Below are 22,728 nucleotides of genomic sequence, written 5' to 3'. Positions count from 1 at the left end.
CCCGATTTCCATCGCTCCACCATTGGCGGCCGTGCCTTCAGTTGCCAAGTCCCTAAGCTCTGGAATTCCCTCCCTAAACCTCTCCGCCTCGCTCTCCTCGTTTAAGACGCTCCTTAAAACCTACCTCTTTGACCAAGCTTTTGGTCGCCTGTCCTAATATCTCCATATGTGGCTCGGTGTCAAATTTTGTCTGATAATCGCTCCTGTGAAGCACCTTGGGAAAACATGGAAAAAAACATGGGTGAAAAAATGTCTCCTCATCTCCCCTCTAATCCTTCTACCAATTGTATTGATTTCTTTGTGGGTTCAATGACGAGACATTTATGAAAGAGACACTGGGCTAGAAATTCAGTAGGCTTTGCGCCCAGTTTTTGCCCAAAGAGGGCTTTTGCGCCACTTGCTGAGCTTTCGCCGATATTCAGCGCTGCGGTAATGGCGGCGTTAGCCAGTAGCGCTGCGCCATCACCGATGACGTCATCGGTGTGCGCAGTGCCCCGCTATCGCCCCGCTACCGCCCCGCTACCGGCCCGACCGCCATATTTAGTTGCGGCCGCCTCTTCCGCAGCGGCCGCAAACAGCGATCAGAAAACGGGGCCGTCCTGTAGCGTTAGTGGGGCGAGTTAAGGCGGAGGTGCGGTCGGCCGCTTTTTCAGCGGCTGCCTGCCCGCGCCTCCTTCCCCGGCGTCCTCCACCACCCCCCCCCGCGGCATTGCCGGCTGTTTTCCGGGAGCCCGGCACTTCTCCGTGGTGCCGGGCTCATTTGCCGGCACTAGCGAGCGGCGATCTCGCTGTTGCAGGCACCTCCCCCTTAAGAGGGGGAGGAAGGCCTGCAGTACCGCAGCCTGCCGCTCCGCAGCGGGTGGCGCTGCGGCACCTAGCGCGCCGATATTCAGTTTCAGCGCCCCAAGTGGGGGCGCCGAAACCCTTGAATAGCGGCCGCCTTCGAGTTGGGGCGCTGAAACTGAATTTCCGGCGGGCGCAAGTGGCTCCGCGCGCAGCGGTACTTTCTGGGTGCGAGCGAGCTGGCCGCCACAAACTGAATTTCTAGGCCAATGACCTTTAATCTAAAGCTTGTTCAACTCTTTTATACAGCTTTTACAGGAGACACGATGCTTGTGATGCATCTAGAACGAAACTGAAACCAAACTAACTGCCTTGCTTCTCTCGGTCACATGCCCTCTGCTGGTCAGGCACAAGCAATCAATACATGCAAACATGCTATTAAGGCATCATAATCGAACAGGCAAATACCATCTCTATTTGCTGATATCATTACACCAATTACTTTAAACCTATGGCCCCCTGGTTATTGACCTCTCTGCTAAGGGAAATCGGTCATAGAAAGATAGAAAAATAGGAGCAGGAGCGGGCCATTCGGCCCTTCGAGCCTGCTCCGCCATTCAGTATGATCTTGGCTGATCCATGATCCATGAGGGAAGGAGGAGGAGACTATCGAGGATGGAGGCGATCATTTTATTCCAGGGTGAATTGGAAATAAATTTGAAGAGCGGGAATGCACCTCCCAAACCCGCAACCGCCGCCACCTAGAAGGACAAGGGCAGCGGGCGCAGGGGAACACCGCCACCTCCAGGTTCCCCTCCAAGTCACACACCCATTGGCGCCAGCGCTGATCCAATATGGCGGGTGGGGTGATTCAAGCTGGAAACGGGGCCCCTCCTGCCCGCCATTTTTGGCGGCTTAGGGGGCCGTTTAGAGCGCCTGGATTTTCTCAGCCGAGACACGGCACATGGAAGCTTTTGTCAACCTGAAGCTTCTCAAGTCGCCACCGGTACCGGGATGTCTGCACCGCCAACGTCGTCGCCTGTTCTTCGGCATTGCGTGCATCACTCACAGGCTCGGGATTCCTGCAGCTGAGGGGCGGGAGGGGCGGGGAAGTTTCTGTCCCCCGTTCCCAAGCGCAGTTACAATTCGGTTCGCACAGCGAGGAGAGACTGGCAAGTCCTCTTGTCTTCTGGCAAGAGAGTGGAAGAAGCAATTCTTTAATTGGAAAGGAAGTTGTCAGTGGGTGAAACGTCAGTCGTTGCGAAGCGGCTCTGCCGTCGCAGTTTTTTTTTGTTGAATTTTATCAGCTTTAAAAAAAAAAGAGAGAGAGAGCTCGCATTTCTACCGCACCTGTCACCACCTCCGGACGTCCCAAAACGCATCACGGCCTTTATTTTTGGAAGTGTAGTCACTGTTGTAATGTAGAGAACGCGGCAGCCAATTTGCATATAATAATCAACTTTATTGTCATTGTTAGTGCACAAGTGCAGTACAACGAAATGTAGGCTTGCGGCTCCCGAGAGTGTACATTTAGATTAAGACATTTAAACATTCAACATACATTTGGCTTGTAATACATTAACATAAACATAACCATAATAAAGTGCATTGGCAGATGTGCAGGCTTTAGAGTTTATTTGTGGAGTTCAGTAGGATGACAGCCCTGGGAAAGAAGCTGTTCCTAAATCTGGTCGTTCGGGTGCGAATGCATTTGTAGCGTCTCCCAGATGGCAGGAGGGTGAACAGACTGTGACTGGGGTGGGCAGGGTCTTTGATGATGGACCGTGACCTCCGTAAACAGCGTTTCTGGTATATGTGCTCTATGGTCGGTAGCCGGGTGCCGGTAATGCGTTGGGCAGTTTTGACTACCCGCTGCAGGGCTTTCCGGTCATAGTGGCTACAGCTGCCATACCATACTGTGATACAGTTCGTCAGGATGCTCTCTATTGTGCAGCGGTAAAAGTTAGAGAGGATCAGGGGTGACAGGTTACATCCCTTCAGCCTCCTTAGGAAATATAGGCACTGCTGGGCCTTCTTCACCAGAGAGGAGGTATTGAGGGACCAGGAGAGGTCTTCCGTGATGTGGACTCCGAGCAAGATCCCGCAAACAGCAATGCGATAAATGGCCAGATCATAGATTCATACAGAACAGAAGGAGGCCATTCGGCCCATCGTGCCTGTGCCGGCTCTTTGAAAGAGCTCTCCAATTAGTTCCCCTTCCCTGTTCTTTCCCCGTAGCCCTGCAAAGTTTTCCCCTTCAACCCCAATTCCCCTTTTAAAAGATACTATTGAATCTGCTTCCACCACCCTTACAGGCAGCGCCTTCCCAATCACAACAACTCGCTGCGTAAATAAATCTTTCCTCATCTCCCCTCTGATTCTTTGGCCAATTATCCACTTTGGTAGAAAAAACAGAAAGGCAGAGTATTTCCTAAATGGTGAAAGATTGGGGAATGCAGATGCTCAAAGCGACCTGGGTGTCCTTGTACATGAGTCACTGAAAGTGAATGTGCAGGTGCAGCAAGCCATTAGGAAAGCAAATGGTATGCTGGCCTTCATTACAAGAGGGTTTGAGTACAGGAGTAAAGAAGTCTTACTCCAATTATATAGGGCCTTGGTGAGACCACACCTGGAGTACTGTGCACAATTTTGGTCTCCTTACCTAAGGAAGGATATGCTTGCCGTAGAGGGAGTGCAACGAAGGTTCACGAGATTGATTCCTGGGATGGCAGGACTGTCGTATGAGAAGAGATTGAGTAAACTAGGCCTGTATTCTCTTGAATTCAGAAGAATGAGAGGGGATCTCATTGAAGCATACAAAATTATTACAGGGCTTGATAGGGTGGATTCTGGGAGAATGTTTCCCTTGGCTGGGGAGCCTAGAACCAGGGGCCACAGTCTCAGGATAAGGGGTCAGCCATTCAGGACTGAGATGAGAAGAAATTTCTTCACACAGGGGGTGGTGAATCTTTGGAATTCTCTACCCCAGAGGGCTGTGGAGGCTCAGTCATTGGGTATATTCAAAACAGAAGTCGATAGATTTCTGACTAGTAAGGGCATCAAGGGATATGGCGATAGGGCCGGTGAATGGAGTTGAGGCAGAAGATCAGCCATGATCTCATTGAATGGCGGAGCAGGCTCGAAGGGCCGAATGGCCGACTCCTGCTCCTATTTCTTATGTTCTTAAGTTCTTATTACCAACCCTCCTGCCAGTGGAAACAGCTTCTTCCCTCTCTACTCAATCAAAGCCCTTCATGGTTTTGAACGCCTCTATCGAATCTCCTCTTAACCTTCTCTGCTCCAAGGAGAACAGCCCCAGCTCCTCCAGTCTCTCCACATCACTGAAGTCTCTCATACCTGGTACCATTCTAATAAATAATGTGGTTTTTTTTTTAGTGGTGTTGGTTGAGGGATAAATATTGGGCCCAGGACACCAGAGAGAATGCTCCCTGCTCTTCTTCCAATAGTGGCCATGGGACCAATTACGACCAGCTGCCTGGGCCCTAACCTCTGGAATTTCCACCATAAACTTCTCCGCCTCTCTACCTCTCATTCCTCCATTAAGACGCTCCTTAAAACCTACCTCTTTGAGCAAGCTATTAGTCATCTGCCCTAATATCTCCTTATGTGGCACGGTGTCACATTTTGTTTGATAATCGCTCCTGTGAAGCGCCTTGGGACGTCTCACTACGTTAAAGGTGCTGTATAAATGCGAGGTGTTGTTGAGAAAGCAGGCGCAGCCTTGGTTTAACATCACATCCGAAAGACGGTGTTTATTGTCCATCCCTAATTGCCCTTGAGAAGGTGGTGGTGAGCTGCCGCCTTGAACCGCTGCAGTCCGTGTGGTGAAGGTACTCCCACAGTGCTGTTAGGGAGGGAGTTCCAGGATTTTGACCCAGCGACGATGAAGGATCGGCTGATCCATGTCCAAGTCGGGTGTGGGACTCGGAGGGAAACTTGGAGCTTGTGGTCTTCCCAGCGCCTGCTGCCCTTGTCCTTCTGGGTGGTGGGGCTCTTGTTCGCGTAGACAGCGAGTGCTCACAGCATTCTGCTTCATTTGAGAAGTGCCAGAGGACTTTGCCAACCCCCTTACTGTCTTGTGTTCCTTCCACCCTCCATAAACCTGAACTCATCCAAAACTCCGCTGCTCCTTGTCCTCACTCGCACCAACTCCCGTTCACCCATCACCCCCTGGGCTCGCTGACCTACATTGCCTCCCGGTCCAGCAACGCCTCGATTTAAAAATTCTCGTCCTTGTTTTCAAATCCCTCCATGGCCTCGCCCCCCTCCCTCCCTATCGCTGTAATCTCCTCCAGCCCCACAACCCTCAGATCTCTGTGCTCCTCCAATTCTGGCCTCTTGTGTATCCCTCGATTTCCATCACTCCACCATTGGCGGCCGTGCCTTCAGCCGCCTGGGCCCCAAGCTCTGGAATTCCCTCCCTAAACCTCTCCGCCTCTCTCTCCTCCTTTAAGACACTCCTTAAAACCTACCTCTTTGACCAAGCTTTTGGTCACCTGTCCTAATGTGGCTCGGTGTCAAATTTTGTCTGATAATCTCTTCTGTGAAGCACTTTGGGACGTCTCACTACGTTAAAGACGCTAGATAAATGCGGGTTTTTGTTGTTCAGCCTTTTTCTGTGTGAGGGACGGAGGAGGAGACTGTGGAGGATGGAGGTGATCGCTTTATGCCAGGGTGAAGTGGAAATAATTTCGAAGAGTGGGAATACACCTCCCAAACCGGCAAACCCTACCACCTAGAAGGACAAGGGCAGCAGGCGCATGGGAACACCACCACCTCCAAGTTCCCCTCCAAGGCACACATCATCCTGACTTGGAAACATATCAGCCGTTCCTTCATCGTCGCTGGGTCAAAATCCTGGAACTCGCTCCCTAACAGCACTGTGGGAGTACCTTCACCACACGGACTGCAGCGGTTCAAGAAGGGGCTCACCACCACCTTCTCAAGGGCAATTAGGGATGGGCAATAAATGCTGGCCTTGCCAGCGACACCCAGATCCCAGGAATGGATAAGAAAAATTACGGAGCCTTTAGCTCCTTAGACTTCTATATCTGTTGGTGTTGAGGTACTGGACTAACCTCCAGACATGGCAGAAGAGATTAGATTACCCTCTAATGGTGTAGTCCAGTGTCTGAAGCAGTCATTAGTGGCACTGTGCAGGCACCTACTGAGTGCCTGAGTACCAGCAACAACAACAACTTGTATTTATATAGTGACATGAATCAGTCATTTATGAAAGAAAGACTTATGAAATAATACTGAGCGGCCTACAGGTGGCGCTGTGCAGGGAGAGTATAAATACTCGGGCACGGGCCCAGCTTGCTCAGGACATTCTTAACAGGTACTAGTGAAGGACACAACTAGACCTCCATGTTGTAAAACAGTTGATTAAAGCTTTGTTTAACGCTTAGACCAAGTGCCTAGTAGTTTTCTTACATCATATAGCGCCTTTAAATTAGTAAAACATCCCAAGGCGCTTCACAGGAGTGTTAGAAGACAAAAAATTTGACACCGAGCCATATAAGGATAAATTAGGACAGGTGACCAAAGGCTTGGTCAAAGAGGTAGGTTTTAAGGAGCGTCTTAAAGGAGGAGAGAGAGAGAGGCTGGAGAGATTGAGGGAGGGAATTCCAGAGCTTAGGGCCTAGGCAACAGAAGGCACGGCCACCAATGGTTGAGCGATTATAATCAGGGATCCTCAAGAGGGCAGAATTAGAGGAGCGCAGATATCTCGGAGGGGTTGTGGGGCTGGAGGAGGTTACAGAGACAGGGAGGGGGGGGCGCGGCCATGGAGGGATTTGAAAACAAGGATGAGAACTTTGAAATCGAGGCGCTGCTTAACCGGGAGCCAATGTAGGTCAGCGAGCACAGGGGGTGATAGGTGAACGGGACTTGGTGCGAGTTAGGACATGGGCAGCCGAGTTTTGGATGACCTCAAACTTACGTAGGGTGGAATGTGGGAGGCCGGCCTGGAGTGCGTTGGAATAGTCAAGTCTAGAGGTTGCAAAGGCATGGATGAGGGTTTCAGCAGCGGATGAGCTGAGGCAAGGGCGGAGCCGGGCGATGTTACGGAGGTGGAAATAGGCAGTCTTTGTTATGCTGCGGATATGTGGTCGGAAGCTCATTTCAAGGTCAAATCCGACACCAAGGTTGCGAACCAGCTCCTCTCAAGATGTCTCCCCTTCATCCACTTTGACCCTCCCTGCACAATGGCCCAAACTCGTCTGCACAGTTGACGCCAGCAATCGTGCCGTTGCCATGGAGATGCCAGCAGGCAGGCAATTCCAATTTCAGACTGACTCCGACATGTTGGGGGGGGGAAGTGTAATTATTCTTTTGGAGTTTAATAAGGGAATCTGATGTCGTTTCCCCAGTGATTAACTAGAAGGTCAAGTGCGGCACTGAGCTGTGTTAGCCAAGGAAGGCGCGAGGCTCGATCACCTCTGCATGTGTTGAGATGCAAGAGGAAAAAAAGACTTTCATTTCGACAGCGCCTTTCACCACCTCAGGACGTCCCAAAGCGCTTTACAGCCAATGAAGTGATTTTTGAAGTGTAGCCACTTTTGTAATGTGGGAAACGCGGCAGCCAATTTGCGCACAGCAAGCTCCCACAAACAGCAACGTGACGATGACCAGATCATCTGTTTCAGTGGTGTTGGTTGAGGGATAAATATTGGCCCCAGGACACCGGGGAGGACTCCCCCGCCGCCCCCCCCCCCCTGCTCTTCTTCCGATAGTGGCGGTGGGATCTTCTGAGAAGGCAGACGGGGCCTCAGTTTAATGTCTCAGCCAAAGGTCGGCACAGTGCAGCGCTCCCTCAGTAGTTAGTTGATCACGTTGGGGCGGGATCTGGTTGGGTTGATGCTTTTGGCCTCAGCACCCCTGAGCTAAGGAGAGGGATAAATGAGCCCAGATTCCCCTTCCCAATCACCATTCAGGGGTCCTCGTTAGTATTACGTCCGTGAATGATTGCGACACGGACAGCAGGAGTTGAACAAAACACGTCTTTACTGATGGAAGTCGATAGTGAAACTGAAACAACAGAGGCTCTCTAGCGCCTTTTATACAAGGGGTGGTCACTGCCGGTACTGCAGTCTGAGACCAGTTATTCTCTTAAAGGTACATACACAACAGTTAGTGTCAGCCGCGGATCAGTGGGCCGCACTCTCGTCTCGGAGCCAGAAGGTCGTGGGTTCAAGTCCCACTCCAGAGACTTGAGCACAAAAATCTAGGCCGACACTCCCGGTGCCAGTGCTGAGGTAACGCTGCGCTGTCGGAGGTGTCGTCTTTCGGAGGAGACATTAAACCGAGGCCCCGTCTGTGCTTTCAGGTGGAGGTAAAAGAACCCATGGCCACTATTTCGAAGAAGAGCAGGATCATTTCTCCCTGGGGGGCAATATTTATCCCTCAATCAACACCACTGAAACAGATTATCTGGTCATTATCACATTGCTGTTTGTGGGATCTAGCTGTGCGCAAATTGGCTGCCGTGTTTCTGACATTTGGGGTGATTTGATCGAGGTGTACAAGATAATGACGGGTTTGGATAGGCTAGACGGGGAAAGGCTGTTCCCACTAGTTGATGGTACAAGGACTAGGGGACACAGATTTAAGGTTTTGGGCAAGAGATACAGGGGGGACGTGAGGAAAACTTTTTTACACAGCGAGTGGTGAGGACCTGGAAGTCGCTGCCGACGGAAGTGGTGGAAGTGGAGACACTCAATGTTTTCAAGGGGAGACTGGATAGGCACTTGAGGGAAATAAACTTGCAGGGCTACGGGGATAGAGCGGGGGAATGGGACCTAAGAGGGAGCTAACGGGGCGCAAAGCAACTAGCGCCCAGGCGCAGCGCCGCCAACGCCTCCTGCGAAATTCAGCGGGAGGTCAGCGGCGGCGGTAACCGTTAGCGCTCCGCGGTGCTGCGCCGCCGGCGATGACATCATCGCATGCGCACCGCCCCGGCTGCAATCTTCGGTAGCGCCTCCTGACTTACCGCCGGACGCTATGTCCGACTGGGTCAGGGGGGCCTACCTGTGGCTGGGGTGGCGCAAATTAAAGGGGAGGTGTCGGGCGGCCATTTTTGTTGCTGGCTACCTGCCAGCACCTGCCTGCGCTCCCGTCCCCGGCCTCCTGACCCGTCCCCCCCCCCCCGTGGAGGGCCGGCTGCGCTCCGTGAGCCCGGCACTTCTCTCGAGTCCCAGGCTCTTTTGCTGGCACTGTGATCCCCGGGGCTCCAGCTGGGCCCCGGGCTGAGCTGTGCTAGACCCCTCCTCTTTAAGAAGGGGAGGAAGGCCTGCAGTACCGCAGCGCCCCAAGAGGAAGGAGGGGCACTTCCAGTAGCGCCCCGCCTCCATCTTGAGGTGCTACCGGTGAATTTCGAGCGCGGGGGCACTAATTATTTTGGGGCGCTAAAATTAGCACCCCAAAGGGGACGCGACCCAATTTCTCACCCAAGGACTCTGTGATTACAACAGTGACTACACTTCAAAAGTACTGCATTGGCTGTAAAGCACTTTGGAACATCCTGAGGCAGTGAAAGGCGCTATAGAAATGTAAGTTTTTTCCTTTTATTGTTGGGGTTTGCCTGCGATGACCTCCCCAGCCCCACGGCCAATTTGTGTCTTGACATTGTCTGGCTAGGCTCACACAGGAACAAAATGGCGACTCGGATAAGGTATCGGAGAACAACTGGTGCCCATGGAACCGTGCCCCGACACCAGTCCATGGCCCCAGGAGAGGACCTTTGTTCTGTAGTTCTTCAACGTCCCAGAATGTTTCTGAGAGAGTGTCGGTAAAAACTGGAGAACGCCAGAAAAGTCTCTTACAACTTCTGTGGAAGATTCTGGTTAGCCGTGACTCAGAGTCACGTCATACCTTGTGGGCTGAAGTTGGGCCATGTCAAAGCATCAAATGATTCGTGAGCATTAGTCGACATGATTCATAGGATATACGGCACAGGAACAGGCCATTTGACCTAACCAGTCCATGCCGGCGTTTATGCTCCACTCGAGCCTCCAACCATCTTACTCTATCAGCATAACGAGACCTGGGCGTCCTTGTGCACCAGTCACTGAAGGTAAGCATACAGGTGCCGCAGGCGGTTAAGAAGGCAAATGGTATGTTGGCCTTCATAGCGAGAGGGTTCGAGTACAGGAACAAGGATGTCTTGCTGCAGTTGTACAGGGCCTTGGTGAGACCACATCTTGAGTATTGTGTGCAGTTTTGGTCTCCTTATCTGAGGAAGGATGTTCTTGCCATGGAAGGAGTTCAGCGAAGATTCACCAGACTGATACCTGGGATGGCAGGAATGACGAATGAAGAGAGAGTGGGTCGATTGGGCTTGTGCTCGCTGGAGTTCAGAAGAATGAGAGGGGATCTCATTGAAACTTATAAAATTCTGACAGGACTGGACAGACTAGATGCAGGAAGGATGTTCCCGATGGTCGGGGAGTCCAGAACCAGGGGTCACAGTCTAAGGATAAGGGGTAGGCCATTTAGGACAGAAATGAGGAGGAATTTCTTCACCCAGAGAGTGGTGAACCTGTGGAATTCACTACCACAGAAGGCAGTAGAGGCCAATTCATTAAATATATTCAAGAAGGAGTTGGATATATTTCTTAAGGCTAAAGGGATCAAGGGGTATGGGGAGAAAGCAGGGACAGGGTACTGAGTTTGGATGATCAGCCATGATCGCATTGAATGGCGGAACAGGCTCGAGGGGCCGAACGGCCTGCTCCTGCTCCTATGTTTCTATGTTTCTATAACCCTCTATTCCTTTCTCTCTAGCTTCCCTTTAACTGCATCTGCGTTATTTGCCTCAACCACTCCCTGTGGTAGCAAGTTCCGCATTCTCACCACTCTCTGGGTATGTGATCTATAAGAAGACCTTGCATTTCTATAGCGCCTTTCGCAGCATCCCAAAGCACTTTACAGCCAATGAAGCACTTTTTCCAAGTGTACTCACTGTTGTAATGTAGGAAGCGCAGCGGCCAAGTTGCGCACAGCAAGCTCCCACAAGCAGCGATGTGATAATGACCAGATCATCTATTTTTTCGGGATGTTGATCGAGGTGTAAATATTGGCCCCAGGACACCGGGGAGAACTCCCCCCCCTGCTCTTCTTCGAAATAGTGTCACGGGATCTTTCACGTCCACCTGAGAGGATGGAGCGAAGCCTCCGTTTAATGTCTCAACCGAAAGACGGCACCTCCGGCAGTGCAGCACTCCCTTGGCGTGTCAGCCTAGATTCTTGTGCTCGAGTCTCCAGTGTGGACATTGAACCCACAACCTTACGACTCAGAGGCGAGAGTGCAACCCACTGAGCCACGGCTGACACGGAAAGGTCCTTGTTAGCTTGAGGCACATGCCAACTAGGCCCATCCTTGCTATCTCGGAAGGATGTCTGGGCCATGCCCAGGAGAGAGCTTTTAAAAGTGAAGGTCCTCGTCAAGCCAACTTACTTAAAATAAGTTGAATTATCTCACTTTTCTCTTCCACTCTTTCCGGTATCTGAACTCTGCACCTTGACCTTTCACCTAGTCTTCTTGAGACAAAGGTTGCTGGAAGTCACTTTGAATAGGCAGTTTGGGGATAAGCGGCTTGGGCTGGTTTAGCTCGGTGACCAATCGCAGAGTGAGTGGGACTGGTTTCTCCAAAGTGGAGGCCAATCACCGAACCGGGACATTGACGCAACCCCCTGACTGAAGCATTTCATTGGCTGTCCTCTTGACTCTAGGGGACTCAAGGGATATGGGGGTCGGGCGGGAAAGTAGACTTGAGGTAGAAGATCAGCCATGATCTTCCATTTGTCCTAAAGAAACCGATGAACAAATTAAATTGAGTTGAGACTATTTTACCACTAGAAATTTCTTTCAATTCTGGATTGTCTTCAGCTTACCTTTAGCGAATGCTACTTTTAGATGTCTCCAAAAGCCTAATTTCTGTACACAGTTTTCTTCTATGAAGTTTCAATGGTTTTGGAGGTGCTAGTGGCTCAAAAGAACATTCTAAATTGGTACCTGTGGTGATTATTCTTGTTTTATAAGAAGCATTGTAATTGGCTGCCTTGAGATATATGCTGTAAAATTATTGGTTAGTTGATTCCATGTGACCTGTGGTGGCCATCTTAAATTCAGTTCTCTACAGCTTGGTTGAGACTGGGTGCTTAACATGTACTGCTGTTTTTTTAAGGTTAATAAAGCCTAGCTTTTGAAAGGCAAGCTACTCTTTATTTCAGTACCCATTACTGTCAGGCAAGACCTATTGCCAAGACTTCATGGCCATCAGGAAATAATATCCATTTGTTGTTCTACTGGATAGGTGTATGTATTTTTTCACTCCTTTCCCCCCCCCCCCCCCTTTCCTTTTGTTTCTCTCTCACACCTGGCAGCTATCTCTTGCCCTGCCGGTACACTTTACACCTAATCTCAGCCTATTACCATCTTGTCTAGCTTCGAATACCTTTTATTGTCTCTTTTACTGCTTTTGTTTCTTTCACTTCTTTTGTCCGATCGCAGCCCTGCCTTCGATCTATTTGCTTTTCTTTCCAGTTTTGAAGAAGGGTTCGACCTGAAATGTCAACTCAAATTTCTCTCCACGGATGTTGCCTGACCTGAGTTTTTCCAGCATTTTCTGTTGTTGTTTCGGATTTCCAACATCTGCAATATTTTGCTATCGTACCTGTGTATATATACTAATTGCTGTGCAATAATAAGCTACCTATATAGCAGTAAACCTGCTTAGAAATTTCAGTTACGTGAGAAGCTGGGGTTGTTCTCCTTGGAGCAGAGAGGGTTGAGAGGAGATTTGATAGAGATGTTCAAAATCATGAGGGGTCTAGGCAGAGAGAAACTGTTCCCATTGGCGGAAGGGTCGAGAACCAGAGGACACAGATTTAAGGTGATTGGCAGAAGAACGAAAGGCGACATGAGGAAAAACTTGTTTACGCAGCGAGTGGTTAGGATCTGGAATGCACTGCCCGAGAGGGTGGTGGAGGCAGACTCAATCGTGGTGTTCAAAAGGGAATCGGATAAGTACTTGGAGGAAAAAAAATTGCAGGACTACGGGGAAAGGGCGGGGGAGTGGGACTAGCTGAAGTGCTCTTACAGAGAGACGGCACGGGCTCGACGGGCCGAATGGCCTCCTTCTGTGCTGTAGCCATTCTAAATCTTATTGAATGGCGGAGCAGGCTCGAGGGGCCAAATGTGGCCTCCTCCTGCTCCGAATTATTATGCTCTCTTCCCGTAATAGGTGTGTGCATGAAAATCAAGGGAGTCCAGGAGAAAACGAATATGGGTAGATCATTTTAATGGATCCAGGACATTTAAAGGGACACGCCAAAGTGTTTGGCTAACTTACCTCCTTCCCCTTTAACAAATTGGTGAAAATTACAAAGGGTTTTGATCGAGTAGATAGGGAGAAACCGTTTCCTGTGGCAGGAGGGTCGGTAACCCGAGGACACAGGTTTAAGCTTGTTGGTAAAAGAACCAGAGGGGGAGATGAGGAGAGTTTTTATTTTTACGCAGCGAGTCGTTGTGATCTGGAATGCGCTGACTGAAAGGGCGGTGGAAGCAGATTCAATAGGAACTTTCACAAAAGAGGAATTGGAGAAATACTTGTCGGGGAGAAATGTGCAGGGCTATGGGGAAAGAGTGGGACTGATTGGAGAGCTCTTTCAAGGAGCCGGCACAGGCACCATGGGCCGAATGGCCTCCCTTGGTGCTGTAAGAGCCTATGATTGGCGAAGCTAAATTCGGTGTGGCTCCACAGGCGGGGAGAGCACGGGTTGAAGGTAAGCCCGATTCCCTGACCTGCGCTATGGTCCGACCAGGATCCTGGACGGGAACGCCGCCATGCTGAATCCCAACCCTGGAGTGATGATCTATCGAATGTAGAGCACAGAAACAGGCCATTCGGCCTCACTGGTCCGTGCCGGTGTTTCTGCTTCACACGAGCCTCCTCCCACTCCTCTTCATCTCACCCCATCAACATCTCCTTCTATTCCTTTCTCCCTCATGTGTTTATCCAGCTTCCCCTTAAATGTATCTCTGCTGTTCGCCTCAACCACTCCCTGTGGTAGCGAGTTCCACATTCTCACCACTCTCTGGGTAAAGAAGTTTCTCCTTAATTCCCGGGAGTGTGTCAGTATTTACAGGATGCCCTGGGAATTCATCAGTATTTACAGGGAGTCCCCAGGAGTGTGTCAGTATTTACAGGGAGTCCCCGGGAGTGTGTCAGTATTTACAGGGGGGTCTCCGGGAGTGTGTCAGTATTTACAGGGAGTCCCCGGGAGTGTGTCAGTATTTACAGGGAGTCCCCAGGAGTGTGTCAGTATTTACAGGGGGGTCTCCGGGAGTGTGTCAGTATTTACAGGGGGTCCCCGGGAGTTTGTCAGTATTTACAGGGTGTCCCCAGGAGTGTGTCAGTATCTACAGGGCATCCCCGGGAGTGTGTCAATATTTACAGGGGGTCCCCGGGAGTGCGTCAGTATTTACAGGGGGACCCAGGGAGTGTGTCAGTATCTACAGAGCGTCCCCGGGAGTGTGTCAGTATTTACAGGGGGAGCCAGGGTGTGTGTCAGTATTTACAGGGGGTCCCGGAAGTGTTTCAGTATTTACAGGGGGTCCCCGGAAGTGTGTCAGTATTTACAGGGGGTCCCCGGGGGTGTGTCAGTATTTACAGGGGGTCCCGGAAGTGTTTCAGTATTTACAGGGGGTCCCCGGGGGTGTGTCAGTATTTACTGGGGGTCCCCGGGGGTGTGTCAGTATTTACAGGGGGTCCCTGGGGGTGTGTTAGTATTTACAGGGGGTCCCCGGAAGTGTGTCAGTATTTACAGGGGGTCCCCGGGAGTGTGTCATTATTTACAGGGGGTCCCCGGGAGTGTGTCAGTATTTACAGGGGTCCCGGAAGTGTGTCAATATTTACAGGGGGTCCCCGGGAGTGTGTCAGTATTTACAGGGGGTCCCCGGGAGTGTGTCAGTATTTACAGGGTGTCCCTGGGAGTGTGTCATTATTTACAGGGGGTCCCCGGGAGTGTGTCATTATTTACAGGGGGTCCCCGGGAGTGTGTCATTATTTACAGGGGGTCCCCGGGAGTGTGTCATTATTTACAGGGGGTCCCCGGGAGTGTGCCATTATTTACAGGGGGTCCCCGGGGGTGTGTCAGTATTTACAGGGGGTCCCCGGGAGTGTGTCATTATTTACAGGGGGTCCCCGGGGGTGTGTCAGTATTTACAGGGGGCCCCCGGGAGTGTGCCAGTATTTACAGGGGGTCCCCGGGAGTGTGCCAGTATTTACAGGGGGTGTCCCCAGGAGTGTGTCAGTATTTACAGGGGGTCCCCAGGAGCGTTTGCTCTTGCTCCCTCCACCAGAGCTTGGAGGGAGGCCTCATCGAATCTGGGTGCACACATTGGTCTGGTGCTGGACATAGTAGCAGTTGGAATCCCTCAGAAGTATGTTGATAATGTTGTAAGGCTGGAAAAGGACCAAGGCTGCTTGTAGGCCTTAAATCCAGCTGCGTAGATGACGTCTTCGGAGGTGAGTTTGAGTATTAAAAGACTCATTGGGCCAGGGGTTCCCACACGCTGGAAAACAAGAGCCCAATTAGGGCAAAATCGCACTTGTGTCCCGTCTCACATCGGAGGCGGGGCCCTGACTCGCCGACCACCTGACACGTCCCCAGCCCGCCCCCAATGACAAAATTCAGCCCAACGTTTCGGGTCTGGGACCCTTCATCAGAACTGGAAAAGGCTGGAGATGTGACAGATATTAAGCAGGTGCAGAGACGGGGGGGGTGGTGGGGGGGAGCTGGGGGTGCGGGCGGGCGTACGGGGTGGTGCGGGAGGAGCGAAGGAACTGAAGGAATATTCTGCACTAAGGCAGGAGGCAGGAAAGATAAAATGTTGCAAATGGGGATGGCAAAATCATAGCGCCTGAAGAATGGGGGCAGGGGTTCTGGTCTGAAATTGTTGAACTCGGTGTTGAGCCCAGAAGGCTGTAAAGTGCCCAATCGAAAGAGGAGGTGCTGTTCCTCGAGCTTACGTTGAGCTTCGTTGGAACAGTGCAAGAGGCCGAGGACGCTGAGGTCAGAGTGGGAGTGAAGCGGAGAATTAAAGTGACAGGTGACCGGAAACGCAGAGTCACCCTTGCGGACTGAACGGAGGTGTTCCGCAAAGCGGTCGCCCAATCTGCGTTTGGTCTCCCCAATGTAGAGGAGACCGCATCGTGAGCAGCGAATACAGTATACTAAATTGCACGAAGTACAAGTAAATCGCTGTTTCACCTGGAAGGCGAGTTTGGGGCCCTGGACAGTGGGAAGGGAGGAGGTATAAGGGCAGGTGTTGCATCTCCTGCGCTTGCACGGGAAGGTGCCGGGTGAAGGAGAAGGGCTGATGGGGGTGATAGAGGAGTGGACCAGGGTGTCGCGGAGGGAGCGGTTCCCTATGGAATGCTGAAAGGGGAGGTGAGGGGAAGATGCGTTTGGTGGTGGGATCACGTTGGAGGTGGCGGAAATGGCGGAGGATGATCCGTTGAATGTGGAGGCTGGTGGGGTGAAAGGTGAGGACAAGGGGAACCCTATCGTGGTTCCTGCAGGGAGGGGCAGGGGTGAGAGCAGAAGTGCGGGAAATGGAACGGACACGGTCGAGGGCCGTGTCAACCACAGTAGAGGGGAATCCTCAGTTGAGGAAAAAGGAAGACATGTCGGAAGCACTAGTATGGAAGGTGGCATCGTCAGAACAGACACGGCGGAGATGGAGAAACTGGGAGAATGGAATAGAGTCCTTGCAGGAAGCGGGGTGGGAGGAAGTGTAGTCCAGGTAGCTGTGGGAGTCAGTGGGCTTGTAGTGAACAGCCTGGCTCTAATTTTAAGGTTATAAGAACATAAGAAATAGGAGCAGGAGTCGGCCACTTGGCCCCTCGAGCCTGCCCTACTATTTAATGAGATCAAGGCTGACCTTGGGCTCAAAGCCACTTCCCAGCCCGCTCCCCATAACCCTTCACTCCCTTATCTTGCAAAAATCAGTCTATCTCCACCTTAAATGTATTTAATGACCCAGCCTCCACGGCTCTCCGGGGCAGAGAATTCCACAGATTTACGACCCTCTGAGAGAAGAAATTCCTCCTCATCTCAGTTCTAAAGGGCGACCCTTTATTCTGAAACTAGGCCCCCGAGTTCTAGATTTCCCCACGAGGGGAAACATCCTCTCTGCATCTACCCTGTCAAGCCCCCTCAGTATCTTATATGTTTCAATAAGATCACCTTATCTTATTGAACAACTCCAATGAGTATAGGCCCAACCTAGGCCCCTTGTTCTGGACTCCCTGACCAGAGGAAATAGTTTCTTTCTATCTACCCTTTAATCATCTTAAACGCCTCAATTAGATTACACCTTAATCTTCTACACGCCAGGGAATACAAGCCCAGTCTCTCATAATTTAACCCTTTAAGCCCCCAGTATCATTCCGATGAATCTGCGCTGCACCCACTCCAAGGCCAGTATACCCTTCCTGAGGTGCGGGGCCCAGAACTGAACGCAGTTACTCCGATTCCATTTATCTAGCGCCTTTCACATCCTTGCGAATGAGCAGGTAGTATGTTTTTTGGTTCAAGAAGGGTGGGGTGGGACAGGCAGCACAGGCAAACTCAGTCTCGCCTTCACCCGAGAGGCTGTATCAACGCAAGGGAGACGGGTTTTATTCTCGTGTCCTAGGTGCGTGCGTGTGTGCAGCTTGCCCGGAGTCTAGCACTCGTCTCCAGCCCCACCGCGGATCAGTGCTGTGTCCCGTCGCTCGGATGCGATGCTTTGGTCAGCATAAATCAAATGGAATTGCACAGTTCCATCTTTCATTCATTGCCTGGCTTCGCCGCCGGCGACTGTGGAAACCTCCTGCAGGGAGTGACACTGAGGATGAAGCTTGGCTCGCTCCTGGCTTGTGTTTGCTGGGGGGGGGGGTTAGTTGGGGGGCACCACGGGGTGAGAGGGAGAGCCCCCCTCGCTTTCCAACAGCCTGTGGCGTGGTCGCGACACAGCAGCTCGGGGGCCACTGTTTGAACCGTCGGTGTGTGTCTCGTGCCCGGGCTTTCTGGGGTGATTGAGGAGTGGACCAGTGTGTCGTGGTGGGAGCGGTCCCTACGGAATGCTGAAAAGGGAGGTGAGGGGAAGATGTGTTTGGTGGTGGGATCACGTTAGAGGTGGCGGAAATGGCGGAGGATAATCCATTGAATGTGGAGGCTGGTGGGGTGAAAGGTGAGGACAAGGGGAACCCTATCGTGGTTACGGGTGGGAGGGGAAGGGGTGAGAGCAGAAGTGCGGGAAATAGAACGGACACGGTCGAGGGCCATGTCAACCACAGTAGAGGGGAATCCTCGGTTGAGGAAAAAGGAAGACATGTCGGAAGCACTAGTATGGAAGGTGGCATCATCAGGACAGACGCAGCGGAGACGGAGAAACTGGGAGAATGGAATAGAGTCCTTACAGGAAGCGGGGTGGGAGGAAGTGTAGTCCAGGTAGCTGTGGGAGTCGGTGGGCTTGTAGTGAACGGCCTGGCTCTAATTTTAAGGTTATAAGAACATAAGAAATAGGAGCAGGAGTCGGCCATTTGGCCCCTCGAGCCTGCTCCGCTATTTAATGAGATCATGGCTGATCTGATCTTGGGCTCAGCTCCACTTCGCTGCCCGCTCCCCATAACCCTTCACTCCCTTATTGTTCAAAGATCTGTCTATCTCCACCTTAAATATATTTAATGACCCAGCCTCCTCAGCTCTCTGGGGCAGAGAATTCCACAGATTTACAACCTGGGCTGTCCTATGGTTGTGTGTTAGCCGTGGCTCATTGGGTTAGCACTCCCTCTGAGTCAGATAGGTCGTGGGTTCGAGGCCCCACTCCAGAGACTTGAGCACATAATCCAGCCCAACACTCCCGGTGCCAGTGCTGAGGGAGTGCTGCACTGTCGGAGGTGTCGTCTTTCAGATGAGACGTTAAACCGAGGCCCTGTCTGCTCTCTCAGGTGGATGTAAAAGATCCCACGGCCACTATTTTGAAGAAGAGCAGGGGGGAGTTCTCCCCGGTGTCCTGGGGCCAATATTTATCCCTCAACCAACATCACTGAAACAGATTATCTGGTCACTATCACACTGCTGTTTGTGGGAGCTTGCTGTGCGCAAATTGACCACACTTCGAGAGAGTACTTCATTGGCTGTAAAGAGCTTTGGGACGTCCTGAGGTTGTGAAAGGACCCCAGTATTGGTCAGCGCCTGCAGGGCAGGAGGGGAGAATGATTTGAGGGTTAATACACACAGAGTGCCCGTAGCCACCACCGAAGTGTTACTTCAGTCTGATATTTGAGGGGTGGGGGCGGGGGCGAACCACGTGGCATCGCTGTAATCGGGGTGCAGGGATTGGAGCTCCCTGGGCGGGTTCGAGCAACTCACCCCTCGCCCCCCACCGGGCAGATTAACAACAACAACTTGTATTTATAAAGCGCCTTTAATGTAGTAAAACGTCCCAAGGTGCTTCACAGGAGCGATTATCAGACAAAATTTGACACCGAGCCAGATGAGGAGATATTAGGAGGGATGACCAAAAGCTTGGTCAAAGAGGTAGGTTTTAAGGAGCGTCTTAAAGGAGGAGAGAGGGGCGGAGAGGTTTAGGGAGGGAATTCCAGAGCTTAGGGCCCAGGCAGCTGAAGGCACGGCCACCAATGGTGGAGCGATTATAATCGGGGGATGCGCAAGAGGCCGGAATCGGAGGAGCGCAGAGATCCCGGAGGATTGTGGTGGGGCTGGAGGAGATTCGAGAGATAGTGAGGGGTGGGCGAGGCCACGGAGGGATTTGAGAACAAGGATGAGAATTTGAAGATTAAGAAACCCTCCCCTGAACTCACGGCGTGCTTTCACCCCTGATCACCGTCGGCCTGGGTTGGATTGGAACTTGGGTCTGGAGGGGTGAAAGGTCAGCATGCTAACACTGCGCCATGTACGATCAAATTTGCCACCTGTTCATGGGACTGGCGCCTTTTTAACCTATTGATCAGGGCAACTCTTTTCCCTCTGAGCTACCTGTTCCATCTTTGATTCACACTCTGGCCATGGGAATAATAGTCTTTCCTTTATCTCACTGCAGGATCTGAGAACCCGGGTGTCATGAGAGAAGACTTGCATTGACTCCACACGGTTGCCGCATGGAAGGCTAAGGCACGGAATGGAGTACCAAGGGAAGAAAGGAGTGAGACCACCTCGTCTGATCTGCTGATACTTGTTGGCCGAGAAGGTTTTAAGTCGAGGCCAGTGAGCGGGCCGTACCGGGTTTCGCCAAGCGCTCTGGGACAGTGAAGGGCGGTCAATGAGGAAAATGCCCGCTGCACAGGGCCAGGCGTGCCCTGACTTCCTCCTGCGGAGCAGGCCGTCCGATCTCAGCCTCTTGCTGTGGACGCTGGAGGCCGTGGCCTGCTTCGGCCTGCTGTCCTGCCAGAAGCAAGACGAGATGTACCCGGTGGTCACCACCAACTACGGCAAGCTGAGGGGGGTGAGGAAAGAGCTCAACAACGAGATCCTGGGCCCGGTGGTCCAGTACCTGGGGGTGCCCTTCGCCACGCCGCCCGTGGGCGAGCGGCGCTTCCAGCCGCCCGAGGCGCCCGCCTCCTGGACCGACGTCCGCAACGCCACCCAGTTCGCCCCCGTCTGCCCGCAGAACATCCACGGCATGCTGCCCGAGGTCATGCTCCCCGTTTGGTTTCTCTCCAACCTCGACGACGTGGCCACCTACATCCAGGACCAGAGCGAGGACTGCCTCTACCTCAACATCTACGTCCCCACCGAGAACGGTAAGCCCCAATGGGACGCACGTGGGCACTTACCTGGGGTGGGTGGGTGGGTGGGGGCGGGAGGACATTGGGGAGGGCCCGCAACCATGTCAACGGGGCAACCCTTTGGGCCGAGGAGCTTGACCCACCTCGATTGGCCTTTGAGCTCCGTGACTTTTCATTGGACATTCCTGGAAGGGTCACCACATGACCTCTGACCGCTCCCCGCCATTGGCCACCCTACACATCCATTGTCGCTAACCCCGCCTCCCCCGCAGCCAATCGGACAGCGAACAGACTCTTCGCTCCCCGATTGGATGGTTCGTGACTGCCAGTCAAACCATCTTTTTTCCGTCCCCCCACCCCGCCCCCTCCATCTTCCGATATTTCTCGAAATAATAAAGAAAAAATATTCCGTTGCCCCTGACATGAATCAGTCATTCATGAAAGAAAGACTTATGAAATAATACTGAGTGGCCTACAGGTGGCGCTGTCCAGGGAGAGTATACATACTCGGGCACGGGCCCAGCTTGCGCAGGACATTCTTAACAGGAACCAGTGAAGGACACAACTAGACCTCCATGTTGTAAAACAGTTGATTAAAGCTTTGTTTAACGCTTAGACCAAGTGCCTAGTAGTTTTCTTATGTCAGGCACTGTGATTTTATTTTCTCTCAGTGGCGTTGCTGGCCGCAGTGTCCTGGAGGTTGACCTTTCACCCCTGGAGACTCCAGGCCAATCCTGGAGGGTTGGCAACCCCTATCTATCAGGCACATTAGCCAATCACGTTTGCGGGGGGGGTCGCCCTCAACCCTTCGCCCGTCAGAACCCCACGTGTGTTTCTTCGCTACATTGGTTGGTACGGCGACAGAGCGGAGGCATTAGAAGAGAGGTCCGCGATTTATGGTCTGACCTGGCCTCCGGCAGTGACGACCCCCCTGCACCCCCCCACCCCCCCTCGCCCTTCTTAAAGGAGCGTGGTCTTTGGCAAAAACTTTTATTTTTTTCCATTTCTTTCTAAACGTACAAAGCAATGAGACGCAATTCATGTTCAAGCTGATGTTTCCAAGTGATGTTGTGAGGATAATGATGCATCGATCGTCTACCTTCTCCCCAACGCGAAGGAATGTTTTTTCGTAATGATAGCGCCTCGTTAACATACATCCGTGTTTTTTGGGGGGTCGGGGTGGAGAGGGTGTGAACCCATTTTATTCTGGCCACTTGCTCTCCTGTTTTGTTCCTGGTTTCCCTTGGACACGGATGGCGGATTGTGGTCAAGAGGGTAACGGACGACCTTGGCGACCTTGGCCATCACTTGGTGCCAGGGTCGCTCGGCAACAGTCGCTAGGAGTGCGAGAACGTCCTGGCCTTTCTCTGATTTCTGGCCTCGGCTCTGCGTTTCCTCCGAGGACAGCGAGGCCGCGGTGAGGAGCTCACCTGTGTGGAGGATCTGACCCCTGACCCCATTCGGTTTTGGTCGGGCTGGCGCCCATTTGGAGGGGACGGTTCTTCCCCCCGTCATCTCACAACGCGCAAAGTTCTGTTCCTCGGCAGGAGGGATCTGAGGGGAGGGGAGAGCAGGGGAAGGGAGGGAGGGGAAGGGGAAAGGAGGGAGGAGAGTGAAGTGGAGGGGAAAGGAATGGAGGGGAGGGGAGGGGAGGGAAGGGGTGAGGAGGGGAGGGAGGAGAGTGAAGGGAGGGGAAAGGAGGGGAGTGGAGGGAGAGGAGGGAAGGGGAGGGAGAGGAGGGGAGGGAATGGGTGAGGAGGGGAGGGAGGAGAGTGAAGGGGAGGGGAAAGGAGGGGAGTGGAGGGAGAGGAGGGAAGGGGAGGGAGAGGAGGGGAGGGAGAGGAGGGGAGGCAAGGGGTGAGGAGGGGAGGGAGGAGAGTGAAGGGGAGGGGAAAGGAGTGGAGTGGAGGGACAGGAGGGAAGGGGAGGGAGGAGAGTGAAGGGGAGGGAAAGGAGGGGAGTGGAGGGAGAGGAGGGAAGGGGAGGGAAGTGGTGAGGAGGGGAGGGAGGAGAGTGAAGGGGAGAGGAAAGGAGGGGAGTGGAGGGAGAGGAGTGGAGGGGTGGAGTTTGAAGAGGTGGGGTTTTGCAGGTGTGGGGAGAGATGAGGATAAATGCGAGG

General features: G+C 52.5%; 1 protein-coding gene across 6 annotated transcripts in view; it reads left to right on the top strand.

Annotated features, from left to right (window-relative positions):
- Positions 1–22,728, top strand: part of LOC147090484 (neuroligin-1-like) — a 1,435,039-nt gene that overhangs the window by 159,655 nt on the left and 1,252,656 nt on the right. For all 6 annotated transcript variants that reach the window (XM_085977252.1, XM_085977250.1, XM_085977255.1 and 3 more), the window contains exon 2: positions 19,925–20,624. In XM_085977252.1, coding sequence (XP_085833378.1) covers positions 20,144–20,624 — 481 coding nt within the window. In that variant the 5' untranslated portion in view covers positions 19,925–20,143. The remainder of the gene's footprint in view (positions 1–19,924; positions 20,625–22,728) is intronic.

The sequence above is a fragment of the Somniosus microcephalus genome, unplaced genomic scaffold (genome assembly GCF_052327205.1).
Source record: "Somniosus microcephalus isolate GS21.2 unplaced genomic scaffold, FLI_Smic_1.0 unresolved_chr4, whole genome shotgun sequence".
NCBI lineage: Eukaryota > Metazoa > Chordata > Chondrichthyes > Squaliformes > Somniosidae > Somniosus > Somniosus microcephalus.
Note: the sequence above shows the minus strand (reverse complement) of the source record. Positions and strands in the feature narration are given on the sequence as shown.